Source organism: Pochonia chlamydosporia, assembly GCF_001653235.2.
Source record: "Pochonia chlamydosporia 170 chromosome Unknown PCv3seq00008, whole genome shotgun sequence".
Lineage (NCBI taxonomy): Eukaryota > Fungi > Ascomycota > Sordariomycetes > Hypocreales > Clavicipitaceae > Pochonia > Pochonia chlamydosporia.
Window position 1 is genome coordinate 291,749 of NW_019154043.1, and position 21,965 is coordinate 313,713.

Consider the following 21,965-nt stretch of genomic DNA (forward strand, 5'->3'; position numbering starts at 1 on the left):
GCTTAAAGCCGTGACCCGTCTCGTGCCCCACGATCTGCGCTGCCGGTCAAAGATGAGAGGCACCTTGGACCCAAGACAGTGATAGTATCTTTATCGATAATTTTTGAGGCACTTTAGCATCTCAATCTTTAACATGGGCAAAGGAAACGGTGCTGCAAATAATCTGCTCCCACATGGTGAGAGTATCGGATGCTAATCTAATACAAGCGAGCGGAGTAACACTGTCGTCATAATCTCTTGCAAAACCAGTGGCTGTGATATTTCGAAAGTCTAATTTCGCGCTATACTTAATCGGTATTCTTTCCATTGTATCTGTCCAATATCTGCCCGAAGCACAGACCGAGGCGAGTGTTGGCTATCAGCACTCACCCGTACTTCTCAATAGGGGCAGGGCCTGCTAATCCAGCTAGTAGCCACGTCTCACGCAGACAATGCAGCCACTTTTATTCGAGACAAAGCCGGACGACATGCACTCTGTAGACTGAAAAGCTCCCGAGGCCGGGGGTGTTGAAGCAAATTCGCTCAAGTACTCGTAATGCCAGTGGTTCGGCTGGGAGATTCATTTCTTGCGTTTGACCACGACTACACCTCTATCATCAAGTTCCCAGATGTAGTTCTGCTTGTAGTTGCAGTCATAGGCACCTTATACCACCATGTCAGATGTAACTCAATCAACCGAGATGCCTGTTGCGCAACCGATGGAAGTGACAGAAGGTCAGTCCTGCTCTTTTCATTGTTCGACTCTGGTCGAATAAGTAATTGGCTGTTGCAGAGTAAACCTGACAGTTGCTCTAGAGGCTGTACCTACCATTGTTCACTTCACGGATGGCTACAACGAACAACAAGCGTTTTATCTAAAACTTGTCAAATCCAACCTCGATGACGAGACACTCTCTGACCTTCGCGCAATTATTGCCGGATGCACTGGCAGCATCGAAGTGTAGGTTTGCTTTTATATCTGCTCCAGTATTTGCACCAAACTCATCATCTCAGATCTCACCTCCCGTTCTGCACCAAGAAAGGAGCAGTTGTTCCAGACAGTTTTGGCATTGACGAGTACTTGAAAGATTGCTTGCATGTGAGTAAGCTTGACGTGGCGCTCAATTTCCAGTGCTAACTACAGCCGGCAAGGTCCATGTCACGGACGCCATCGTGCTTGATGTGTATATGAAGTGTGAAAATGTTTCCGTGCCGAGAAGTTCCGTATGTCTGTCATGATATCTCAACGACGTCAGCTGCCCAATTGACCTCATGTAGGGTGATACAATTGGCATTAGTAGAGTCATTGAAAGCGGCAAACTTGCGGGATTAAAGCAAGAGGTTGACGAGACTACGTTCAAGTTGCTAACGGGTACCAATTCAAAGTATACTTGTCATATTCTATCGCCAATAAGCTTGTTAAGATGCTAAGCTGGCTGCAGATATATTCCTGAGCTTGAGGAGCAAGACTGGTCTGTCGTCGTTGAGAGTAACTCACTCTGCTATGGCATCTGTGTGATACGTGCGAAGACCGGTAATGTTGCCGTTGGTGTCGAGAAGGCTCGGTATCCAGGTACGTTTGGTTGCCTTAGCAAGACTAGGTGCTTGTGTCTAACCGACCCGCCTAGCCTTTCGATTGAAGAAGAGGACGATCTTGTCAGACAACATTACCAACACATCCTTGCAAGACGTCGAAGTGAGTATATTCCCGCCTTCCAATGACGTGCATGACGTAATCGTTGACCAGTTGGACTGAAGATGGACCTGCGTATTCCAGAGTACATCATTGACGACAAGTCATACATCTCGGTCTACGAGACGGAGAGCGCCGCACAGTTGGCAATGGTTACGTCGGCATTCTCGGAGGCTGACGTTGAAGCAGCAGGGTCCAATTTCCCCTCGACGTTGTCTTGCGCTTGTTAACTAACAGTCACATAGATCTGGGTCCTTCTGGGGATGTTCGCTGGCAGCGAAAGCGGGCTACGGACAGAAGGTGGCCATTCAAAACGCTATGCAAGCACGCAAAACCAGTAAACAGGTCACAATTGCGTATAATGCGAGTGATCGACTCCCAGTATTTGCTATCTCACATGTTAATAAAGGGACAGTTTCCACGAGCGACACTTCTCCTAGATGAGCGTAGTTTGGAGTTGACACAACAATGTCAAAAGGCTATATGCAACGTCGTCGATGGTCCATCTTTGACGCAATTCCTAGATGACTACGGTGTGTTTGTTTAACCGCATTTACATGATTATTACTAACAAATTAGGTGAGTTCTTCAGTCGGAGAGTTCAAGTTGGCGGCCGACTCTTCGCCACTGAAGATGTTATCGCCGCCGAAGTAGGTAGCAGCAAAGAGACTGCCAACTCAATGAAAGCCGCCGCTTCCCTATCATTCACACTTTGGGGCTTGGGTCCATCCGGATCTTCATTGCTTGAACAAAAAGGTTCCGGAGCGGCCAACAGCACCACCAGCTGTACGAGTAAAACGCTGGCGTGGCAGGCGAACGGCGGAGACACTTTGCTCGCGAACAGGTTTGTCTAGCCTGACTGGTCAACGTCCTCAAGCCGGATACTAATAATTCCAGTCCCAGAGAATGGACACCTACGGTGGCGTACCATTGGAATTGGAGAATTACTCAGGTTTGGAATGCTACCCAGAGCGTCACTTCTATTGTCTGACCTAGGCACACGTCCAATAGCAAGATCGAGTCTGTACACTCATCGATTTGCTGAATAAGTTTGAGGGTCAGCGTGGTCTCGTGGACAAAGTCAAGGCGTATGACCCAAAGACGTCGCTCGGTATCAGCCCTGGGAAACACAAGAGGTTCACTCTGAGTGCTGATGGGGTTGCCAACGGAAGATATCTTGTGGCTTTCAGACCGGCCACCAAAAATCTCAGTATGATCTTGTGTTGACGTAGATGATTCATAGCTCACCACTGGCAGCCCATACGGCCGAAATTTTCAACGCAGCCAAAAAGGGCTGCATGCCTCCAGAGCCATGTCTGTCAAACAGGGGCTGTGTGTTCATGGGGCCAAAGGAAGCTCTGCGATCCCCAATTGAACTGGCCCTTCAAGCAGATACTACCAATTGTTCAGCAGCGACAACTGTAAGTTCATTGCCGGATTATCGTTCTGACATTCACTGATTGTTCCTTGACTAGCTCAACTATGGCACCGAGTACTACGTGAAACATGTAGCCACAGATACCTGGATCGGGTTTTTGGACGGTGTGGGTGGAATGCGACCGCTGTTTGCCGCGTCGTCAAAAGAAGCCCGTGTGAAGTTCATCAACCCTGACGATACAGATAGCACATCGGAGATTGTGTCCAATGGAAAAGTTAAGCTGGAAATGCATTGGAGTTCCAAAGTGCTGTATCTTTACGATGCGGTGGAGGATCGAGTCCATGACCACGCATATCTGTGTGCGACAAAAGACAACGAGACATCAAGGGTTGCTCAGATTATGCGAGTGAGGTATTAAAAAGGCCATTCATAGCTTTGGGAGAGTTTGGTCGTGTTTAATGATTCACTTTCATGATGCGACACTGACCATCATACGGGTATCAGGTTGTTGAGTGAGGGCATAACATTTTCAGGCCACAGATAGTATTACTAAGAATTTGGTGTGCCGAGGGCTTGACTAATGCTCCAGAAATAAACTGTTACCCAGAGTACACCCATCTGACACTGTAGGACAGTTGATGGCAACCATTTGTTGCTGCTGGATCACTCTCTCTCCTCTCGAATGGTTAAAACCCCAACCTCCAGAAACCCAACACATTCCTTGAAAGGTTTTCCACCTCCCCATGCTTGTCATGATAAATGGGAATACTAGTTCTTTCCACCAACCCGACATTCTGGCTTGCAGATGACACAGTTTCCTACATTAATTGTGCAGTCTGCACGGCGCAAGCAGGCCTAACATTCACATAGAGGGTCAGCATGGCATTGAATGTTATTGCCCTCTTGAGCTGTGGCGTTACGATACTCACAACAGGGGGAGGACAGTAATCAGCGGGCTGGTCAGGAGACTCCTTGGTAAGTCCCAGTCCTGCGAAGAGGGTGATGACAAGTACGATGACCTTCATTATGGTAATATGACAAGAATTTAGGACAAGATATTCCTCAAAATGTTTCAGGTGTTCCAGTACAAATTTGCGTAGCACCGAAGGCGAGTGTGCTGGACAGGTATGAGATGAAGAATGGAAAGTCAGACAGAAGTGTTCATCTCGCTCACTATTTATACTTCGACGGAGAAGTTCAACATGTACTATTCACTTTTACGGCCCTTTACAAAGTCTGGTACTGAAATTTAGACTTTAACGTTTAAGTCACTGAACCGTCGTATCACGGCTGAGAAAAGACGGCACATGTCAGCAGCGGGATGCATCTCGCCAAAATTGGCAGAATTTGTCCCATAATTCTCCACACGTTGTGCAGGCATCCAAAAGAGTCAATTTATTAAGTACTTTTTAGCTGTTAAGCCGCTTCACGAATGTTTGTTCCACAGGACTCATGACGGCTACTGACGGGGGGGGAGCTTCACACTTTTTCCCTCCAACGTTCGATCGCCTGAGAGACTCCGTCAGTTGCAGGCAAATGCATCCACCGGCCACATCTCATTAGGAGGTGAAATATCCGATAGCTGTGATGATTGGTTAGAATTGGAGATCAAAGGTTGTTCGTCTCGTTGTTTGCTGTCAAGCTTTGGCAATTGACGAGAGCAAGATGAGTTTCATCCTTCATATTGTTGTAGGAATCCGGACCTTTATGGAGAAACTGTTATTTTCTAGCGTTGTAATGAATATACCAGTGATTTGAGTAAAATCAGAGAAAGGAGTAATTTTACACTGTATTAAACTCTTTAATACAGCTACAGTCATACGTTGCCAAGCAATTTGCTCTCTTCACCCAATTTTCGTGCCTGCTTTAGGGTAAGTCGATAGTGAGGTCAAACACAATGCTTACATAAGCTTTTCCTTCGTGCCTCCTCGGAGCTCAGACGGGTACGGCATCCAAAAGCATCTCCACAGGGCACTGAGCAGGGGTCTCGAGGCCCATCGTCCACCAATGTTGACACTGGTCCTCTATTTCCACCTGCTAAATCCGGGCATGCCACGCCACCAGCTCCTTCCTACTTCTCCACCAGACGCCATCACCACGGAGCTCTGACAGCCAAAACAAATAGATTGACCGACCACCTCTCGAACTTCGTCCCTTGGAGGTCTCTCGACTTCATACTTCAAAGTCAATTCGTTGTGATTCTGTCGTTCCTGTGGTATGCATGGGTATTGAAGCCATCATGGACGAGAAGAGCGGCCCTCCTCCCTATTCTTCTCCGCAATTCGCTGCTGAGTCGCACCATCCCGTTGGACACGGTCACAGTGGCCGGTTTCGGGGCCGACGCGGCTTTCGTCGCAGCAGAGGCATCAAATTCTTTGCTCTGGCATGCTTATCACTTATTGTCCTGGCACAGTGGAAGCAGATATGGCACTCCAACCACCATTCCACCAGACTCTCGGTTGAGAAGCTGAACGAGAACGCAGCCACCTGCAAGAAGCTACGTCATAAGCCCCAGGACCCTGTCGGCGCGGGCCGCGACAAGAGCGCCAGATATGTCGACGGCGGCAAGCCTACCCTCATAAAGAATGCTACCATTTGGGTTGGCGAGCCCGTTCAGGGTACCAGCGAGGATGATGCGAGAGCAGGAAAGGGTTGGCAATGGATTCATGGCGACGTTTACCTGGAGCATGGTCTCATCAAAAAGGTGGAAAAGGACATCGCCATGAGCTCGTTATCCAAGGACACTCACCTATTCAATGCAGAAGGACGGCTCCTCACAAGTGGAATCATTGATATGCATAGCCATGCTGGAGTCGATTCTTTACCCAATCTCCGTGGCAGCGGTGACACCAATGAGTTTTCCAGTCCTATCACTCCATGGGTCCGCTCCATTGATGGGCTCTATGTCCTCGACCCTCAAATCCAGGTCATCAAATCCGGAGGTGTTACCACATCGCTCATCTTGCCTGGATCGAGCAACAACATTGCTGGCGAGGCGTATTTGATCAAGCTGGCTGTTGGCAAGGAACAAGGCCGCAACGAGATCAGTGCCACGGATATGTTGGCCGACCCTGAACGAACCTGGCGCTACATGAAGATGGCGTGCGGTGAGAATCCCAAGCACCCATCTCCTGCCAATGGCCGAATGACGAGTCGCATGGGGGAGAGTTTTGACTTCCGCCGTGCGTTTGAGAAGGCCCGGAACTTGGTACAGCGGCAGGACGATTGGTGTGATAAAGCCGAGGCTGTGGGAATCGACAATATGGATGAGTATCTTCCCGAAGAGCTCGAATGGGAATCTCTGGCAGCGGCAATGCGTGGACAGGTACACATCAACACACATTGCTACACTGTGCCTGATTTGGAGGCCATGGTCGATCATACCAATGAGTTCAAGTTTGCTGTGCGAACCTTTCATCACGCCCACCAAACATTCCTGGTCCCAGAGGTATGTCTGAGTCGTTTAATTCCACACAGCTAGCATTTTACTCACCGGTCAGTAGATTTTGAAACGCACGTGGGGAGGACGAGCGCCTGCTTCCGCCCTCTTCGCCGACAACATGTACTACAAGATGGAGGCATTCATTGGGTCCGAGTTTGCTGCGAAGACTCTGTATGAATCAGGGCTGACGCCTGTGTTTGTGAGCGATAATCCCGTTCTAAACGCTCAGCACGTACTTTTTGAGGCTGCCAAGGGATACCACTACGGTCTACCCTACCACGCCGCAATGGCTAGTGTCACGACCGCTCCAGCTGAAGAGTTGGGCATGGGCAAGCGCCTGGGTAAAGTCAAGGCCGGATTCGATGCCGATGTTGTCGTTTGGGACAGCGACCCTCTCAGCGTCGGGGCTGCACCTGTGCAGGTTTGGATTGATGGCACCGCCCAGTTTGTAGCTCCGGTTTACCTTGATAAGCCGATTGAGGGCCCGATTGGACCTGAGCCAGCTCTTGCTGAACTCGTCTCTGAGCCAAGTGAAACCGCAGATGCTCTGTTCAAGGGCGTCACCAAGGTTCTTTTGTCCGACGATCAGGTGTACAAATCCGAGGACAGTTCGTTCAATGTCGCCATATCCAAGGGAAAGATCTCCTGCATTGGATCATGCGAGGTCGAATTTAAGGCTGCTACAGCCGCTGGAGCGAAAGCAGTCGAACTACAGAATGGCTACCTCACCCATTCTTTCACTGGCGTTGCTGGTACAATCGGTCTCAATGAAATCGACATGGAAGACTCTACAGACAACGGCGCCAACAAAGAGAAATTTACCCGCGCAGTCGACGGCCTCCTACTCGACAGTAAGAAGCTGCGTGTTGCTGCAAAATACGGCGTGACCCGTGCCATCTCTGCCCCGAAGTTTACCGATTTGGGTACACACCACGGGACGAGTGTTGGCTTCGTCACGTCTGCTCTCACAAGTATCGAGAAAGGCGCCGTGTTCGCAGAAGATGCTGCCGTTCATTACACCCTGGATGTCTCTGCTCGTGGGGCTGACAAGAGTTACAGCGAAGTTTTCGGCGCTTTGCGAAAGAAGCTTCTCGATGCCACCAAGTTGGACAAAGAGCTTGAGCCCTATTCCGAGGCAGCCTATCTTAAGAAAGTCGTTGCTGGAGATGTTGTGCTCGCATTGACCATCAATTCTGCTGATGGCATCGCGTCCGCATTGCGCGTGAAGTCCGACGTTGAAAAGGTGCTCAAATCCAAGATCAAGATGGCCATCATTGGCGGTGCAGAGTCCTACTTGCTGGCCACTGAACTCGCTGAAGCGTCTGTTGGCGTCATTCTCACACCTCTACAGCCAATGCCGCTCACTTGGGACCGACGACGTGCACTCTCTGGCGCACCACTCACAAATGGTACCTCGGCGGATTGGCTCGTTACTGCTGGCGTCACAGTTGCCGTGGGCTTGCCAGAGGATTGGTGGGTTCGCGATCTGGGATTTGAAGCGGGCACGGCGTACCGCAATGGTCAGGGCCGTTTCACCGAGAAGTCGGCCTTAGACTTGGTCAGTCGAAATATTTACAAGATTCTTGGGGTTGATGTGGATGAGGAGGAAGAGAAGGGCCATTTCATGATTAGTGAGGGGAGCCCGTTGGAAATTGGATCGAGAATTCGGGCTGTGGGTGCTGGGAAGGGTAAGGTGTCCGTGTTTGCGTAGCGGCAATGCTATTTACAATGTGCTAGTGTTGTGCATGAAATACAAGTATTTTCAACTTCGCCTAAAGCGCGCTTAACAGGACAATATGAAAGAATTATTTCCAACCACTGCCAGTAGAGACTTGCATTTGGATTGCCATATTGTGTCAATAGATGCTGACAAATGACACCTGCAAAGTTGGTGGACCTCCCGCGCGGTTGTTACCAAAACACCCCAAAGCAGACTAAATGAACCAATAGTCAAACATCAATTTCATCACATAAGCCGAATCTAAGCTAATAGGCAAGCCAAGCTGTCAGATCGCGCCAGCGCCACAAAGTCGGGCGTGTGCCGAAAATGAGAAAGCTTGGGGTCCACAGATTGATAAAATCGGAAGGATGGGATGAGTTCCGATGGTCGCCATCGCGGGGTATTTAAGAATTGAGATGACCCAGTTCAGCCTTTCATCTGTCAATTGAATTGTAGATTTTGATCGATAGTATTCAGGACAATCCGTAAACATGACTGTAGCGCCCGTAATTGCTCTTTCGCACGGCGGAGGTATGTTCACTCATGATTCACGATGATGTGTCAATAACGGCAACTGACATCCGCGATTACAGGTCCTCTCCCCATTCTGGGCGACAAGAATCACAAATCAATCATATACTCACTCAAAAACCGAGTCCCCAAGATCCTCGGCCTGGGAACACCGTCCGCGCCACGTGCGATTGTTCTTGTTACCGCACACTGGACGACCGCCGAACCCACCATCTCATCATCCAACCACCACGACCTCTACTACGACTATTACAACTTCCCTCCTGAATCATATAACCTCAAGTACCCTGCGTCCGGCGACACCGAAATCGCACAAGAAATCAAGTCCCTCCTCGAAGCCGAAGGCCTCACCGGCCGTCTAGACCCGAAACGCGGCTGGGACCACGGCGTCTTCATCCCAATGCTGCTCATCAACTCTGCCGCCGACATCCCCATCGTTCAAGTATCTGTTCTAGGATCCGAAGATCCAGAGCACCATCTCCGCATGGGCGCGGCATTATCCCGCCTGCGCGAACAGAATATTGCCGTCATAGGGTCGGGGTTTGCCTCGTTACATAACTTTACCGAGATGAGGACCCTGTGGTCTGGCGACGCCGATGCTATCAAAAAGTTTAAGGTTGTTTCGGATGAGTGGAATGATGCGTTGACGAGAGCTACTACCGCAGAGAGTAAGGAGGATCGGTGGAATGGACTGAGGGCGTGGAGGGATTTGCCTCATGCGGATAGAATGCATCCCCCTAATGGAGGAGAGCATTTTATGCCGTTGATTGTTTGTGCTGGGGCGGCGGGGGATGGCGAAAAGGCCGATTTTTATAAGGATGTGTATTCGGGAGTGGATATATATACATATTATTGGGGGGCGGAGAGAGTTGATTGATGGCGGGCGTAAAGAGGGTTTTCGTGTAGCAGTGTGATAGCTAGGTATGTTTTGATGAATTAATGATATGCTCAACCGTCGCCGTTTGTAGTTCGCAGGATAATGAGGCTGGTCAATCATGATGCCTTGAGAGTATTTGGCATGATCAACTCTTGATGATGTATTGTCCAGAGTATTAACTTCTGATTCGACGACTTCAAAATTGAAATGTCTGGGCTACAAGTAACATGCATAATTGTACACCCAATACAGGCCAGGTAGTCAAGAAACGTCAATTCTGCTCACTTCACTGATTCACAACCAGTTGCGACAAAACGTAAGTGCGTAAGTCATCAAGGTCTTCATTGCTGGAGGTGAGTACAATTTGTACAAAATAAGTCGCGAAACACGACATCTATGAACAATATCTAACAACATGAAGCGAAACTACTCCCCCCTCAGACCTTATATAGCCTACTGAGCATTTAGAACATGGCGCCAACAACGGCAGCGATTGCTACAGCGACGGGGACAGCTCCTCGGGAGGCACCGGCAATAACAACGGGAGAAGAGGGAGAGGGGCTGCTGCCACTGCCACCATTACCTCCGTTTCCGCCAGACGGGATGGGAGTCAGAGTCGTGGCACCGGGTCCAGATCCGGATCCAGGGCTGGTTTCTCCAGGACCGCATTCCTTACAGCCAGAGCCTCCGGTGGGCTGAGAGCCAGATCCAGTCTCGGTGGTGCAGGGAACGGTCTCAGTGGTGTCGACTTCGACAGTAGTGGTCACATCACAGGGCTCAGTTCCAGTAGCAGTAGCAGAGCCAGAGTGAGTCTTGGAGCCAGTCTCAGTAGCGCTGGCGGTGGCAGACGTTTGTGTGGCGGTACCAGTCTCAGAGGCAGTGCCAGTCTGAGAACCAGAAACGCTGTTGGAAGCAGTAGAGCCTTGAGAAGCAGTCGTAGTAGTGGCAGGAGGCTCGGAAGAGGAGGCAGATGTAGTCGTAGAAGTGGCGGCTGCGGACGAGCTGGTTGAAGTAGCAGCGCACTGAACGTCCTTGAAGGCAGCAGCACCATCAGACAAACTTTGCAAGATGGGAACAGCGATCTGACTGGCGATATCTTTGAGTTCATCGGGAACCTTGGGAACAATGTTGTCGGAGAAGGCTTGGGTGGCAGTCTGCTGGGCGATAAGCTGGGGATAAACCTCGCAGCCACGGCCGGAATCCACAAAGAGCTGCTTCTTATCGACCAGTGTGGTAACTGTTGCCTGCACAACTGGGATCAAGTTGGCTAGAGGATCGATGAACAGGGCGATATCATCGTATGAGAGCGGAGGCGAGGCCTTGGCATCTGTGGCGGCCTTCTGAATAGCGGAAACAACGGCCTCAGAGGCCGCGACCAGAGCATCGGCCTGCTCAACGCCCTTGAAGTCGTTGATGGTCGTTTGGAGGCTGTTGACATTGGCGATAATGGCGTTAACATCGGCCTGGAGGACGTCGCCCTGTCGCTTAACGAGGGCCAGGGCCGTAGAGGCAAAGAGGAGGAACTTCATTATGTACGTAGGACTGTAATACGCAGAATAGGCAATGTTTTCCAAACGAATGTATGATTTGTCTAATTCAGACAACTGCTATTAACTCGACGTCTCGCAAACTACAAGTGTAAGTCCAGAAAGTGGTAAAGATCGTCGCGTATATATATTTATAAACCAGTGGGACTTGTGTCCGCCTCTTATTTCCCGAAGACGACAAAGCCTACCAATGAGAGAACAAGTGTCAGAAGCTTTGCCTTGACAAGAGCTTTGTTATTGAGCTAACCTTCGCCATGATGCCACTCTCCGGGGAAAACTGCACTATTGACTTCAGGAACAAGGGCCATATAAGGCTAATATCTACGAAATGTGGCACGAGTTGCATAATCCACGTTCTTCCTGCTTCGAAAAAGGGTCTTTGACAACCCTCAAGACGACCACTGACCAATCTTATGCAGCCTGTCATCCTGAACTAGAGCGTGGCTTGCCCGTATTTCTGAACCCCCACACAATGAATGTGGAACTAACCTGATAAAGGCTTCCCCGTGGTTCCGTTTGGTCTCCAAGCGAACCAAGATCGTCTTAGCTTCGAAAGACGTGAAATGCGACTGGATCCCCGGAAAAAAGTAGTCCTTCCACATATCCCTTGTACGCGAAATTATAAACGCGCGGGGGAGGGGTTGTCAAAGTTCCAGGCCTCTTTGCTCGTGTCATATTTGTGGCAAGTTGTTGTGATCCCCTTGGTCTGCTCGAGGTGAGCTTTTGTTTGGAAATATTGAAAGTTGCTGACCTAGCACCCGCCTCAAAGAATGGTAGACATCTTGATGAGAGATACAGCAAGCGACATGCCACATGTTTTGCACAGTTCACACTTTCTACCTCGGCCATGGATTTAGCCAAGACGCCCCGTTTTAATGTCCTGGTTAAAACCGTTGGTGCCGCCGCCACAACGTACAAGCTCAGTTTTCAATGCAGAGAAGGCGACGAGGCATTGGTGGTTGTAAGGGGGGGGGGGGGGGGTGGAACCAGTGAAGCTATGAACCAGAGATCAGATAATCGCCAACGTTGGGTGTATGCTCGTAGGTTATGTTCATGCAATCTCGGTGAGATCCAACCATAGCATCCCGTTCATGGCGGCGGCTCCGAGCTGATGATGCTGCAGCCTTTTCTGGCAACAGGTTCATTGTTGCAATGTATTATTTTGCCACTGTAATCCCACCTATGATAAATGTGCGTCTGGCTTATTGTAGTTGCAGTCAGTGAGGGTATGTTGATGCAGTCCCGCTTGTAACAAACGAGTTCACTAGCCTAGTGGTTAACTTTGGAATGTATTTGCTTTGTAGCCAAAATAAGCTCGAAAGTTAATGGGTATCATAATAGTGCTATCAAAAATCCAGACTCTCACACCATCGTTACTTTCACATCTTGTTACGCAGATGGTATGCTCTCCTGAGATTTGCACCCCAAGTTGCCCAGCCATACATCTCAAAGCAGTCATTGTCATCTAGCTATAAACAAATCAATGCGTTACTCAAACCACCATGTTTTGAGATCATCTTCCGGATGTCACCTCTTCCAACAGCCATTTAGCTGCGACGCTGCCATACCTCTTCGCAAACTCCAAGATGGTACCGCCTCGAAAGGGTGAATTTGGATCAAGTCCATGGTCGAGCAAACCTCTCAGGAACTTCACATCGTTGCTTTTACAGGCCGTCTCAATGGCACATGTCCCCTCGATCAACTTGCCACCACATCGTTTTGCGCCCTTAAGGTCCTGCATAATCTCGACATGGTCCGCAAGCTTTTCCGCGCTACCTCCCGCTGTGAGTTTCGCCGCATGTTTGATTGCTAACCCGATTGCGTCGTTCTTTTCGTAATCCTTCTTGGATGCATCTGCCCCAGCCTCTACCAGCCTCGAAACAGCTTGAGCGGATCCCGCAATCACGGCCCAGTGTAGTGCTGTACGCCCCAAGGCACCTGCTCGAAGATCTACACGTGCGCCATGTTGCAGTAGATGATCAAGGACTCTCGCGTGGTCTGGACTAAGCTCTCCCTTGAATTGTTTGGCCGTTATCTGTAAAGGTGTGGTGCCGCTCGTATCCTTGGCGTCAACGGCCGCACCCCCGTGCAGCAGCATAGCAACGACAATCTCGTCCTGCCGTCGGACGGCTAGATGTAGTGGCGTGTGTTTTGATCCTGGTAAAGCGAAATCCGGTTTGGCCCCGGCCTTGAGGAGCATGATGAGCGCTCCGCGCTTGTGTGGCTCCAATGGATTGTCATCGGCACCGAGAAATAACTTCCTGAGAGGTAACTCCCCGTCCCGGTCGCGACCGTTGGGGTCGGCCTTGATTCGATTGGAGAGAAGGAGCCAGATAAGATTCGCATATCCTTTAAATTCGGCGTGTTGGACTGCTATGTGGAGTGGTGTAAGACCAGTTTTGCTGCTCTTGTGGTTTGGGTTGACTCCCGCAGCTAGTAGCTCCCGGACACACTTATTATGGCAGCGACTGGCGCCTTTGACGGCGTGTACGAGAGGCTTGAAATATTGCATTTTTAAAAGGGGTTTGTTCCTCGATGGCGCCATCTGCAGGATAGTTTTGACGGTGCTGGCAGAGCCTTCCTTGCAGGCACGGCTGAGCGCATCCTCAATTTGTTTACTGCTGGGAAGCATGAAAAAAAACTTGGTAAAGGCTGACTTGGTTTCTTCTGAAAGGACGGATGTCGGTGCGCTGGATGCCATATCCCAAGTGTTATTCATGAGTCTATCGGCATCAATCGGCACTAGTCTGTTACGCTCGCGAGGAATTATAGGCGTCCTCCTTGCGGGGTCCATAGAAAGTAAATTATATCTCGTTAACCTTGCTGATGCTTTGCGATGACCATTTGGACCTTGGACCACTATGTCCGGGACCGCTGGTTCTTTCCTGGTATTGTTCGATTTGGTTTGACGAGACCCGGCCGTTGTTGTCCCTTCCAGATTCCTAGCCGATTTATCGGTTATGCTCCTAGTGCTGCCGAGTTTCCCGGGCTGTCTTTCCACGTCTTGAGGGTCAATGAAGTCCGGAATCGGCTCTTCGTGGGTCTGTGGAAGGACTCGGCCACTGACTTGAGGAAAAGGCTCTGAGGCGTCGGTCACCTTCTTCACTAGATGGTCTTCATATCGTGGGATCCGTTTCCCTAACACCGAAGGCGAAACTGGGAGATCTTCCGCATCCTCAATATCATCTGGTTCCACAATGTGTCGAGCTTCATCGAAGTCTTCGGCATCAGGTCGCTCTTCTATACTCACCATGGCTTTAGGATCACCCTTCCTATCAGTTAAGATTTCTTTCTCAGAATCTGATCGATCCGAAGCTTCATCCCACGGATATCCAGTTTCAGACCTGTCGTCCACCTCATCAAATAGAAGCTCGCTGCTTTCCCGCGGCCTTTCGTCGTTTCTCTCAACTTCTCCAACTTGGTTTCGCTCCGGTATCAGCGACCCGAGGAAATCGGCTTCGCCTGGAAGTAAAGAGCTATTTTCGGAGTGTAGTGAAGAACGATCAGAGAGTTCTTCAAAAGGCTGCAGGACCTTGCCGTCTTTTGACGAGCAACTTTCGTATTCCAAAAACCCTAGACCGGAGTCTCGGAGGACTTTATCATCCTCAAGCTTCACCTCTGGTGTATCAGAGGGGTTTAATGGCCATGACGTGTCTCCTGCCAACTCGGTAATTTTGGGCTGGGAGAGCGAAGCCTCATAGTTGGCGCGATGCGACGAGTGGCTGGCTGGACCGTTCTCAAGATAAGTGGGATGGTAAAACTCATACTCATACGTGCTGTGCAGATATTGATCAGTTTTCGCGTCTTCGTAATCGATGGATTCAATATTTTCTTTTTCCCAAGGGTCTTCTGCATTCTCCAATTCCGGACAGCAAGCCTCCAGGTCGTCATCAGCGCCAGCGGCGTCAATCCACTGCTTAATCGAGTCGGTTCGTTCTGCGGATATTGGATTTGGGTCAGATTTCGACGAATACCTCTTGAACAGCTCTTCAACATCTTCCCGAGTTTGTCGTGAATTCTCTCGATAATCCGTCCGAGACACAGTCGGACCACAGATAAGGTTTTCATTTTGAAAGTCATCGACACATCCAAGACAACGGAAAACACCAAATGAAGGTGATTCAGCGATGTACTTCATCAACTGGGGAGGGTTAGGACGATGCTGCTGCTCAAGATGGAGCAACTCTGTAGTCCAACCGAGTGGCTCACGATCATAGCTGTAATCCGAATTGGTGCTCCCCAGAGTTCGTATCCAGCTAGTGACGACGTTCATGTTGGCATACGGATATGGCTGAACCCGAGATTTGTGGGAGTTACTTTGAATCTGTTTCCGGACGTCATCCAGGCCATGATTAAGGAGCCTTGTGGTCATCTCGAAAAACACGATTCCCAAGGACCACATATCGCTCTTTGTTCCTCGTTCGTCCCCTCTGGCAACCTCGGGCGCCATATAGTCTGGACTTGTTGGGACATCCCGATGCTTCGTCTTACTGGATGGCTTAGACGACCAGTTATATGAGGACCCGAAATCACTGATGTAAACTTCGCCCGCAGAACTAATCAGTATATTTCTTGCTGTCAAGTCTCTGTGCCGCACTTGGTGGGAGTACAAATAATACATAGCCCCGGCAAGACAACCGTAGAACTGGCGTAAAGTAACCTTTTCGAGTGGTCCCAGTACCCTAGAGCCGCTGAGAAACTCCTCGAGAGTCCCTTCCGCAACAGGTTTCATCAGGTATGCTATGCATTCGATGTCGGTGTAGCTTCCAATAATCTTAACTAAATGGTGATGATGCAGTTTTCTTAGCTGTTTTAGTTCCTGGATAAGGTGTTGTTGCTCCTTCTCCGTGCCATGTATGCGCATAACTCGTTTGCGGGCGAATTTTTCTATGCTGAGGCGACTGAATACTAGATCGACACCACTGAATTTCTGCTTCAGCTTGTTGATACCGCGTTAAGACGTCACAGTACTCACCCGCAGCCACCGTGACCAAGATGTCTCTCGCGAATATAGTACATATCCCCGCTTACGGGCAAAACACGATGAATGGATTTTTCAGACTCTATGTCCTTTATGTTCGTCAAAAAATAGTCTTGGGTGGTGAAAAAGTCTGCCCTCGAACATTTTCCATCCGTATTTTCGAAGAAGCGAGGAAGAGTTTGCTCATTAAACGGGAGGTGAAAATCAGTAAAGTTGTCACGGATAAAGTCGTTCATATATTCCGTGGCCTGAATATTGTAAAGTATCGCATATAGCCGGGGTCGCAACACCCATCGATGGTCGTTGAATCGCTGGGATCGCTCGTCTAGAGCCTGAAGGAATGTTTGGATGCTTCGAACATCCTTGTCGGATATTCTACGTCCCGAGGATGGAAGGCACAGCCTATGTAGTCCCTCATGAATTTCTTCAAGAGTAAGGATCTGGCTTTGGGCAGCACGGCGAGAGCGGCTACCAAAGAACATCTTGATCTTGAGACCCTGCGATGACCTCGCTCACTGGGGGAAGTCGGTCGTCGGAATCAATACAGACGAGCTAGAAGTAAAGTGAACCCCAAGGCGTCCTTGACCATCTTCAGCATTGGCTAAGCTGTATGTACCGGAAACTCACTCAGAGAACTCTCTGGTGACACAAGGAGGCTGAGTGAGTGCCGACAAGAAACGCCACCAACAGGGTGTGTATAGAAATGCGGTCAGCCCTCGGTGTAGCCTTGCAAGTCAGGTTTGTGCAGTTAGTTTCGGTTATTGAAGGTAAAGGTTTCCAACCGGTTTCCGTTGTTGAACAGAATCATATTCTGAGCGGGGAAGTCGACTGCTACTTGCCCATGGACGTCAGTATTGCCAAAATGCTGACTTTGCACTCTGTAGACTACAAGACAAAGACAACCATCCACCCCCCAATTCGACAGGGGTGGCAAGAAACTGCGCTGTCATTATCTTTTGACGGAAGCACAGGCCTGTATCATGCATTCCTGTTGGACTGGTTGTTCAGCTCATGCATCCTGTCGAATGAGTTGTCGTATGCAGTCAGCCTCCTGGAGCCGAGTACCCCATGTCCATTGTAGCTTGTCCATTTACCACCCTTTTGACAATCACTGTTCCCTGACGAGAAGCTGTTCACAACACCAAAAAACCTCAACTTGGTTCAGCGAACTGTTGTTATCATGGAGATTGCGGCAAGTGCGTTGCAGTTTACGACAATGGCCGTGCAGGCTTTCCGTGGCTGTGTTGTTGCCATCGAGCTAATCCGTACGGCGCAACATATGGGCATCGACGGCGATATAATCAATACGGCATTGGTTTTCGAAGAATGGCGACTTTTGTCCTGGGCTCAGAGAGCTGGATTGCACGACAACACTCCGAGACAGACAATCAATTGGCCTCTTGCCAGCGTCATACTTCAACAACTTGTGACGTTGCTAAGCTCAGCGGAGGTGCTCCAACGACGATACTCTCTGCGTGTCACTGCGGAGGACACAGAAGCTGCCGAGGAAACGCAGGCGGTCGAAGCTAAAACCCGCGGCGTGGCTAAACTACTCGCCCGCTTGAAACCTGAATTCAGTACAGTGGCAGGCAAGATCATCCAGGAAAACAACTCAACATTTAAGAGACTCCGATGGGCAGTTCTTGATAAGAACAAACTGAAGCAGTTTCAAACAGACATCTCTGAGCTCATCAGCAAGCTTGAATTTCTTCCCGATAGCGCCGTCCAAGAAGAAGAAAGGCGCCTCTTTAACCGACTTGTGCGGGAAGCAATCTCTTTGTCCACTACTACGGCCGAGGCTGGGCAAATAAAACAAATGCTTGATGACGCTCCTCAAACACGCAAAGTCGACAAATCTATCAATGCTGTAGCATATCTCAAACAAGTCCGTCTAGTCCTCGGAGCCGACAAGCGTAGTGACGAGGTGACACCAAATCTGCTGAACCATGTCGGCGATACGGCCATGCCAAAGATGCCCAAGCTGCCTATCTTACAAAGATCATTAGAGCCCTGGAGTGGGGGCGAGCTTTATGTCAACAGCCTTGGATTTGGGACATATCATAACAAACAAGTGCTAGTCCAGTGGAAGCCCGTAGGCGCCACACAATGGGACAAATACACGAAACAGATCAAGCGTCTCGCCGTGTTCCTTATGTCGCTTTCAGATGAATCATTCCTATCGTTGAAGTGCTTGGGATACTTGCCCCTAGAGGCTCAGGGTAGACATGGTATTGTGTATTCTTTGCCCGAGGGTGACACGGATTGGGACTTTAGGTCTTTGAAGCAGCTCATTCAATCGCAACCTCATGTGTCCTTGAAAAGACGGCTTGAGTTGGCCCAGGCCCTTGCTAATACGTTACTGCAACTACATACGGCTGGATGGCTGCATAAGAACCTACGTTCTGACAACATCATCTTTCTCGCTCCTCGGGGTTCAGATGACACTGTTTTCCTCAATTCTGAGCCTTATGTCGTTGGCTACGAGTACGCACGATCCGACACCGACGACTCAGCGAAGGCGTTCACACAGCTGCCAGACACTGAGGTAGAGGCAGATCTATACAGGCATCCTCAGGCTCGAGGCTCGAACCGCGAGACTTTCCAGAAACGTTTTGATATGTATTCACTAGGGTGTATTGCTTTGGAGTTGGTGACATGGCAGCCTTTGGTCGATGTATTCTCATTGTATACCAAACACGACCTCAAGGCAGTCATTGGACTTGCCCAAGCATCGAATGAGGCAATCGCGTTGCCCTCCTTGACGGACCTCTTTGAAAGCGAAGATGCCATAGACATTGTCACTCACCAGGCGGGTGAATCCGTGTTGGAAGTAATCCGGACGTGCTTTTCGGCTGAGAAAGCGAAGGAAGGCGAGGAAGGTCTGCTAACTGACCAGACGGCCGTGGTGGAAAAACTAAGGTGGTGCAGGGTTTAAGTATGTAAAAGGCTGCAGTCTGTATTCATTTAAATTCGTCCACCTTTCACCAATAGAAGTGGCTGTTTACATTTACAAGCCCACGGATAACAATCGGCGAACCTTCTCTGTCCCTGATCTTTGACCTTGGTACAATGCGGCTGGTGGGGGACTTGAATAGGCTGGAAGAGCTTCAATATTATGGTGATTACGGTCATTGGCAGCCTCGTTAGTTGTGATTGCTAATGTGTACTATCAACGCAGTGCGATTTAACTGCTCTCAGCACAACGGGAGAACATGACAAAGAACAATGTAGTTTTCACAGCGTCCTATCTTACTATCGATAGCAATAGAGAACATTCCATGTCATCCATATACATTGTATTCACCTGTTTAATCCCTGAGATAGAATAATACTAGACAATTCACACAGAATACTTCTCGTGATAATAGGTAGTGCAGAACATTGACTTGGGACCTGGAACATATTGCTATTACTCTCGTGGCAGTGATGCACCAGAAAAATAGCCGTTGACATGCTTAATTTCCATGTTCAACCACTAAGATATCCCTCAATTTGGGTTTACCCATCTCAATGTAGATCCAGGACAGCCCAACAACAGGCAGCTTCTTAACAGCCAGCTTGGAATTGAATCCCACTCTCCCATGTCAGAAGCTCGTCATGCATGTCTAATTGAAGGCACACTATTCGTTTTCACGTCAGCAGCTGCTCACTACCAATGTTGATGAGGAATGACTTACGATGCCAAACATGCAGAATGTAGGGCAGCACTTAAATTCGGGTGAACGCTTCGATCTTCATCAGCTTGGTCTCCAGACGTAAATTTCGGGCTAAAATACGTACAGTGCAGCAGTTACTGTCGCAAATCCTCTGATCGCCACCGCACCACGCGCCATCTCGCTTGAACGCCGAAAATGGCGTCGACATGCTGGATGGCATCGCCATGGAAGTGGCAAAAAGCGCTGCGCTCATGATCCAAACGGACTTCATCTTTGTTGACTTCCTGTTCCCTTCACAAGGCAAACAAGATTAGTGTCAACTCCAAGTATGTCAAATATTGCGTCTGAAACTCACCGTTGCCGATGTATTGGATGAACACCTTGCTTGCGGTCGGTCAGTCACTTGGTTCTTGCACAAAGAAGACACCAAGTTGGATGGAGGTGGCCGGGTTTTTATACCTACACCGTACTCACCAAAAGCTTTAAGCAATGTCTGAAATATCCACGAATACTTCTGCGCGGCTTATCTGTAATTGCGCCGAGTCATAGGGGCCAGGCTTGTGCTGATTGTCTCAGAGAGTAAACGAGGGATACGGCTCAGAGGCTTGGGACCGTGTCTTACGAGGGATTTGCGGTGCGCTCACCAAATGAAGACATAATTGGAACAAACGTTGGGGGCTGTAAGATGTCAGACGTTTGGGAAAGTAGCTGTCATTGAGAAAAAGGGCAAGTATCATCAGCAAAGCTGCGTCAACGTCGCAACGTGATCCGCGTGCCGCCTCATCCTGCCCGTCCGTTGCATCTTCACATTCGTGCTGAAGCTGTCCCAGTCATTAGAAAGACATTCATCGACATAGAGCTGCCCCTTCTGTCATTTCATTGGGGAGAAGCGTAAGAACTGGTGCTGTGCAACGCGATCGCTGCACCGCAGTGGAGCTCTCCGGCGGCCGAGAGGTCTTTGAGAAGTCATGCGAATGTCATGCAGCCTGAAATGTTGTTTGCGTTGGCTTAGGAAGGTTTTCTGAGTTCAGCACGGATAGAATTGACTGCCGACTGAGCAGCATTGCAAGTCAGAAATGCTTACTTGCCACCCTCCTCGGTACTTATGACAGGGCTGAGGGCTAGGCGATCTGCATGATCGCCACTAGGAAGAAAGGACGCCAATCGCTATGCGTTGCCACCTTCTGGTGGCCTAAAAAGGATAGATCGTTTATGTCAATTGGCGAAGTTCTAACTCATGCCATCGACCTTCACCGCTGCATGTTGTTCTCCAGGTTCGCAGGTGACGCGATTCACATCATGATTGAACCAGAAGCCCCAACACTGGTTTCATCTGATCCCGGGTGCTGTTGAGCGGAAGAGATAAATTATAAACGACTTTTAGCCATGCTGTTCTAATGTGTTTGCAATCTCGAAGTATTTATGCCCCATTCTGGCCCACCAATTTGGACTCTTACCCGACTCATCTTAATAGTAGACCTATGCTGTTCGTTTGGCAATGTAAAGATCAGTTAATGAAGATACATGAGACTGATAGTACTTGTGGACTTCAACCATTCTTGTTCAGGAAGCTCGCAATCCATTACTTGAAGCCTCTCGTACTCCGATACCGCTCGTCCATGCAAATACCGAAGACACATAAGCATTGTGATGATCCACTTCCCTGGTCTATTTGGGTCGATATTGCCTGCCAAGGCCATGAAATGCATTGTACAAGGATTCTTTTGTCGCTCTCGCCACTTTATTTGTAGCCAGATGAAGCCTAATGGAGGAACTAAATCTTCATTTGACTGGTCATCACATATACTTGGGAAGACGGCGTAAAAGCCATCGTGACCAGTTGAGCCTTGAGGGCTGCTAGCAATGCTCAACTTCGCCACACTTGCGAATAAACACAGCCTTGATGATGAGTGGCCGAACCCTCTGAGTGTTACAGGAAATCCAAACCCATGCGGCTTTGAGTAGCCATCCGCAGGCTTTCGAATCTCAGTAATCTCCCGAAATCCAGGTCCGGCTTGGTGAATATATATGTCCTCGTGCTTTTCGGAAGTTAATGTGGCAAACGATTGATTTGTATGCGCCTTTCGCACCATTTGTCGATCGAAAACGATGGCATGATCCCAGCCCAACCATGACCGGCTCGGGAAGGCATGGTTACGTG

The 21,965-nt window shown here is 49.4% G+C and overlaps 6 protein-coding genes across 6 annotated transcripts; 4 read left to right on the forward strand and 2 right to left on the reverse strand.

Annotated features, from left to right (window-relative positions):
* Positions 1-653: 653 nt before the first annotated feature.
* On the forward strand, positions 654-3,468 carry VFPPC_06813 (membrane attack complex component/perforin; the record flags this gene model as incomplete). Its single annotated transcript, XM_018285783.1, has 15 exons — positions 654-714; positions 796-940; positions 994-1,078; positions 1,132-1,203; positions 1,258-1,364; positions 1,422-1,552; positions 1,608-1,675; positions 1,738-1,865; positions 1,918-2,017; positions 2,082-2,205; positions 2,252-2,516; positions 2,570-2,624; positions 2,684-2,882; positions 2,930-3,093; positions 3,148-3,468. 15 exons carry the CDS (start codon positions 654-656, stop codon positions 3,466-3,468), a joined length of 2,025 nt encoding a protein of 674 aa, XP_018138587.1.
* A 1,821-nt stretch (positions 3,469-5,289) lies between these two features.
* VFPPC_14120 (amidohydrolase) lies at positions 5,290-8,203 on the forward strand (the record flags this gene model as incomplete). Its single annotated transcript, XM_018291890.1, has 2 exons — positions 5,290-6,498; positions 6,554-8,203. 2 exons carry the CDS (start codon positions 5,290-5,292, stop codon positions 8,201-8,203), a joined length of 2,859 nt encoding a protein of 952 aa, XP_018138586.1.
* Positions 8,204-8,703: 500 nt separating this feature from the next.
* Positions 8,704-9,620, forward strand: VFPPC_18195 (carbohydrate esterase family 9 protein; the record flags this gene model as incomplete). The annotated part of the gene is made up of 2 exons (XM_022429845.1): positions 8,704-8,737; positions 8,806-9,620. 2 exons carry the CDS (start codon positions 8,704-8,706, stop codon positions 9,618-9,620), a joined length of 849 nt encoding a protein of 282 aa, XP_022285122.1.
* Positions 9,621-10,084: 464 nt separating this feature from the next.
* VFPPC_06811 (heterokaryon incompatibility) lies at positions 10,085-11,149 on the reverse strand (the record flags this gene model as incomplete). The annotated part of the gene is made up of 1 exon (XM_018285782.1): positions 10,085-11,149. One exon carries the CDS (start codon positions 11,147-11,149, stop codon positions 10,085-10,087), a length of 1,065 nt encoding a protein of 354 aa, XP_018138585.1.
* A 1,531-nt stretch (positions 11,150-12,680) lies between these two features.
* VFPPC_06810 (ankyrin repeat protein) lies at positions 12,681-16,630 on the reverse strand (the record flags this gene model as incomplete). The annotated part of the gene is made up of 2 exons (XM_018285781.1): positions 12,681-16,089; positions 16,143-16,630. The coding sequence occupies 2 exons, from the start codon at positions 16,628-16,630 to the stop codon at positions 12,681-12,683; spliced, it is 3,897 nt and encodes a 1,298-aa protein (XP_018138584.1).
* Positions 16,631-17,328: 698 nt separating this feature from the next.
* On the forward strand, positions 17,329-19,083 carry VFPPC_06809 (prion-inhibition and propagation domain-containing protein; the record flags this gene model as incomplete). The annotated part of the gene is made up of 1 exon (XM_018285780.1): positions 17,329-19,083. One exon carries the CDS (start codon positions 17,329-17,331, stop codon positions 19,081-19,083), a length of 1,755 nt encoding a protein of 584 aa, XP_018138583.1.
* Positions 19,084-21,965: the final 2,882 nt, after the last annotated feature.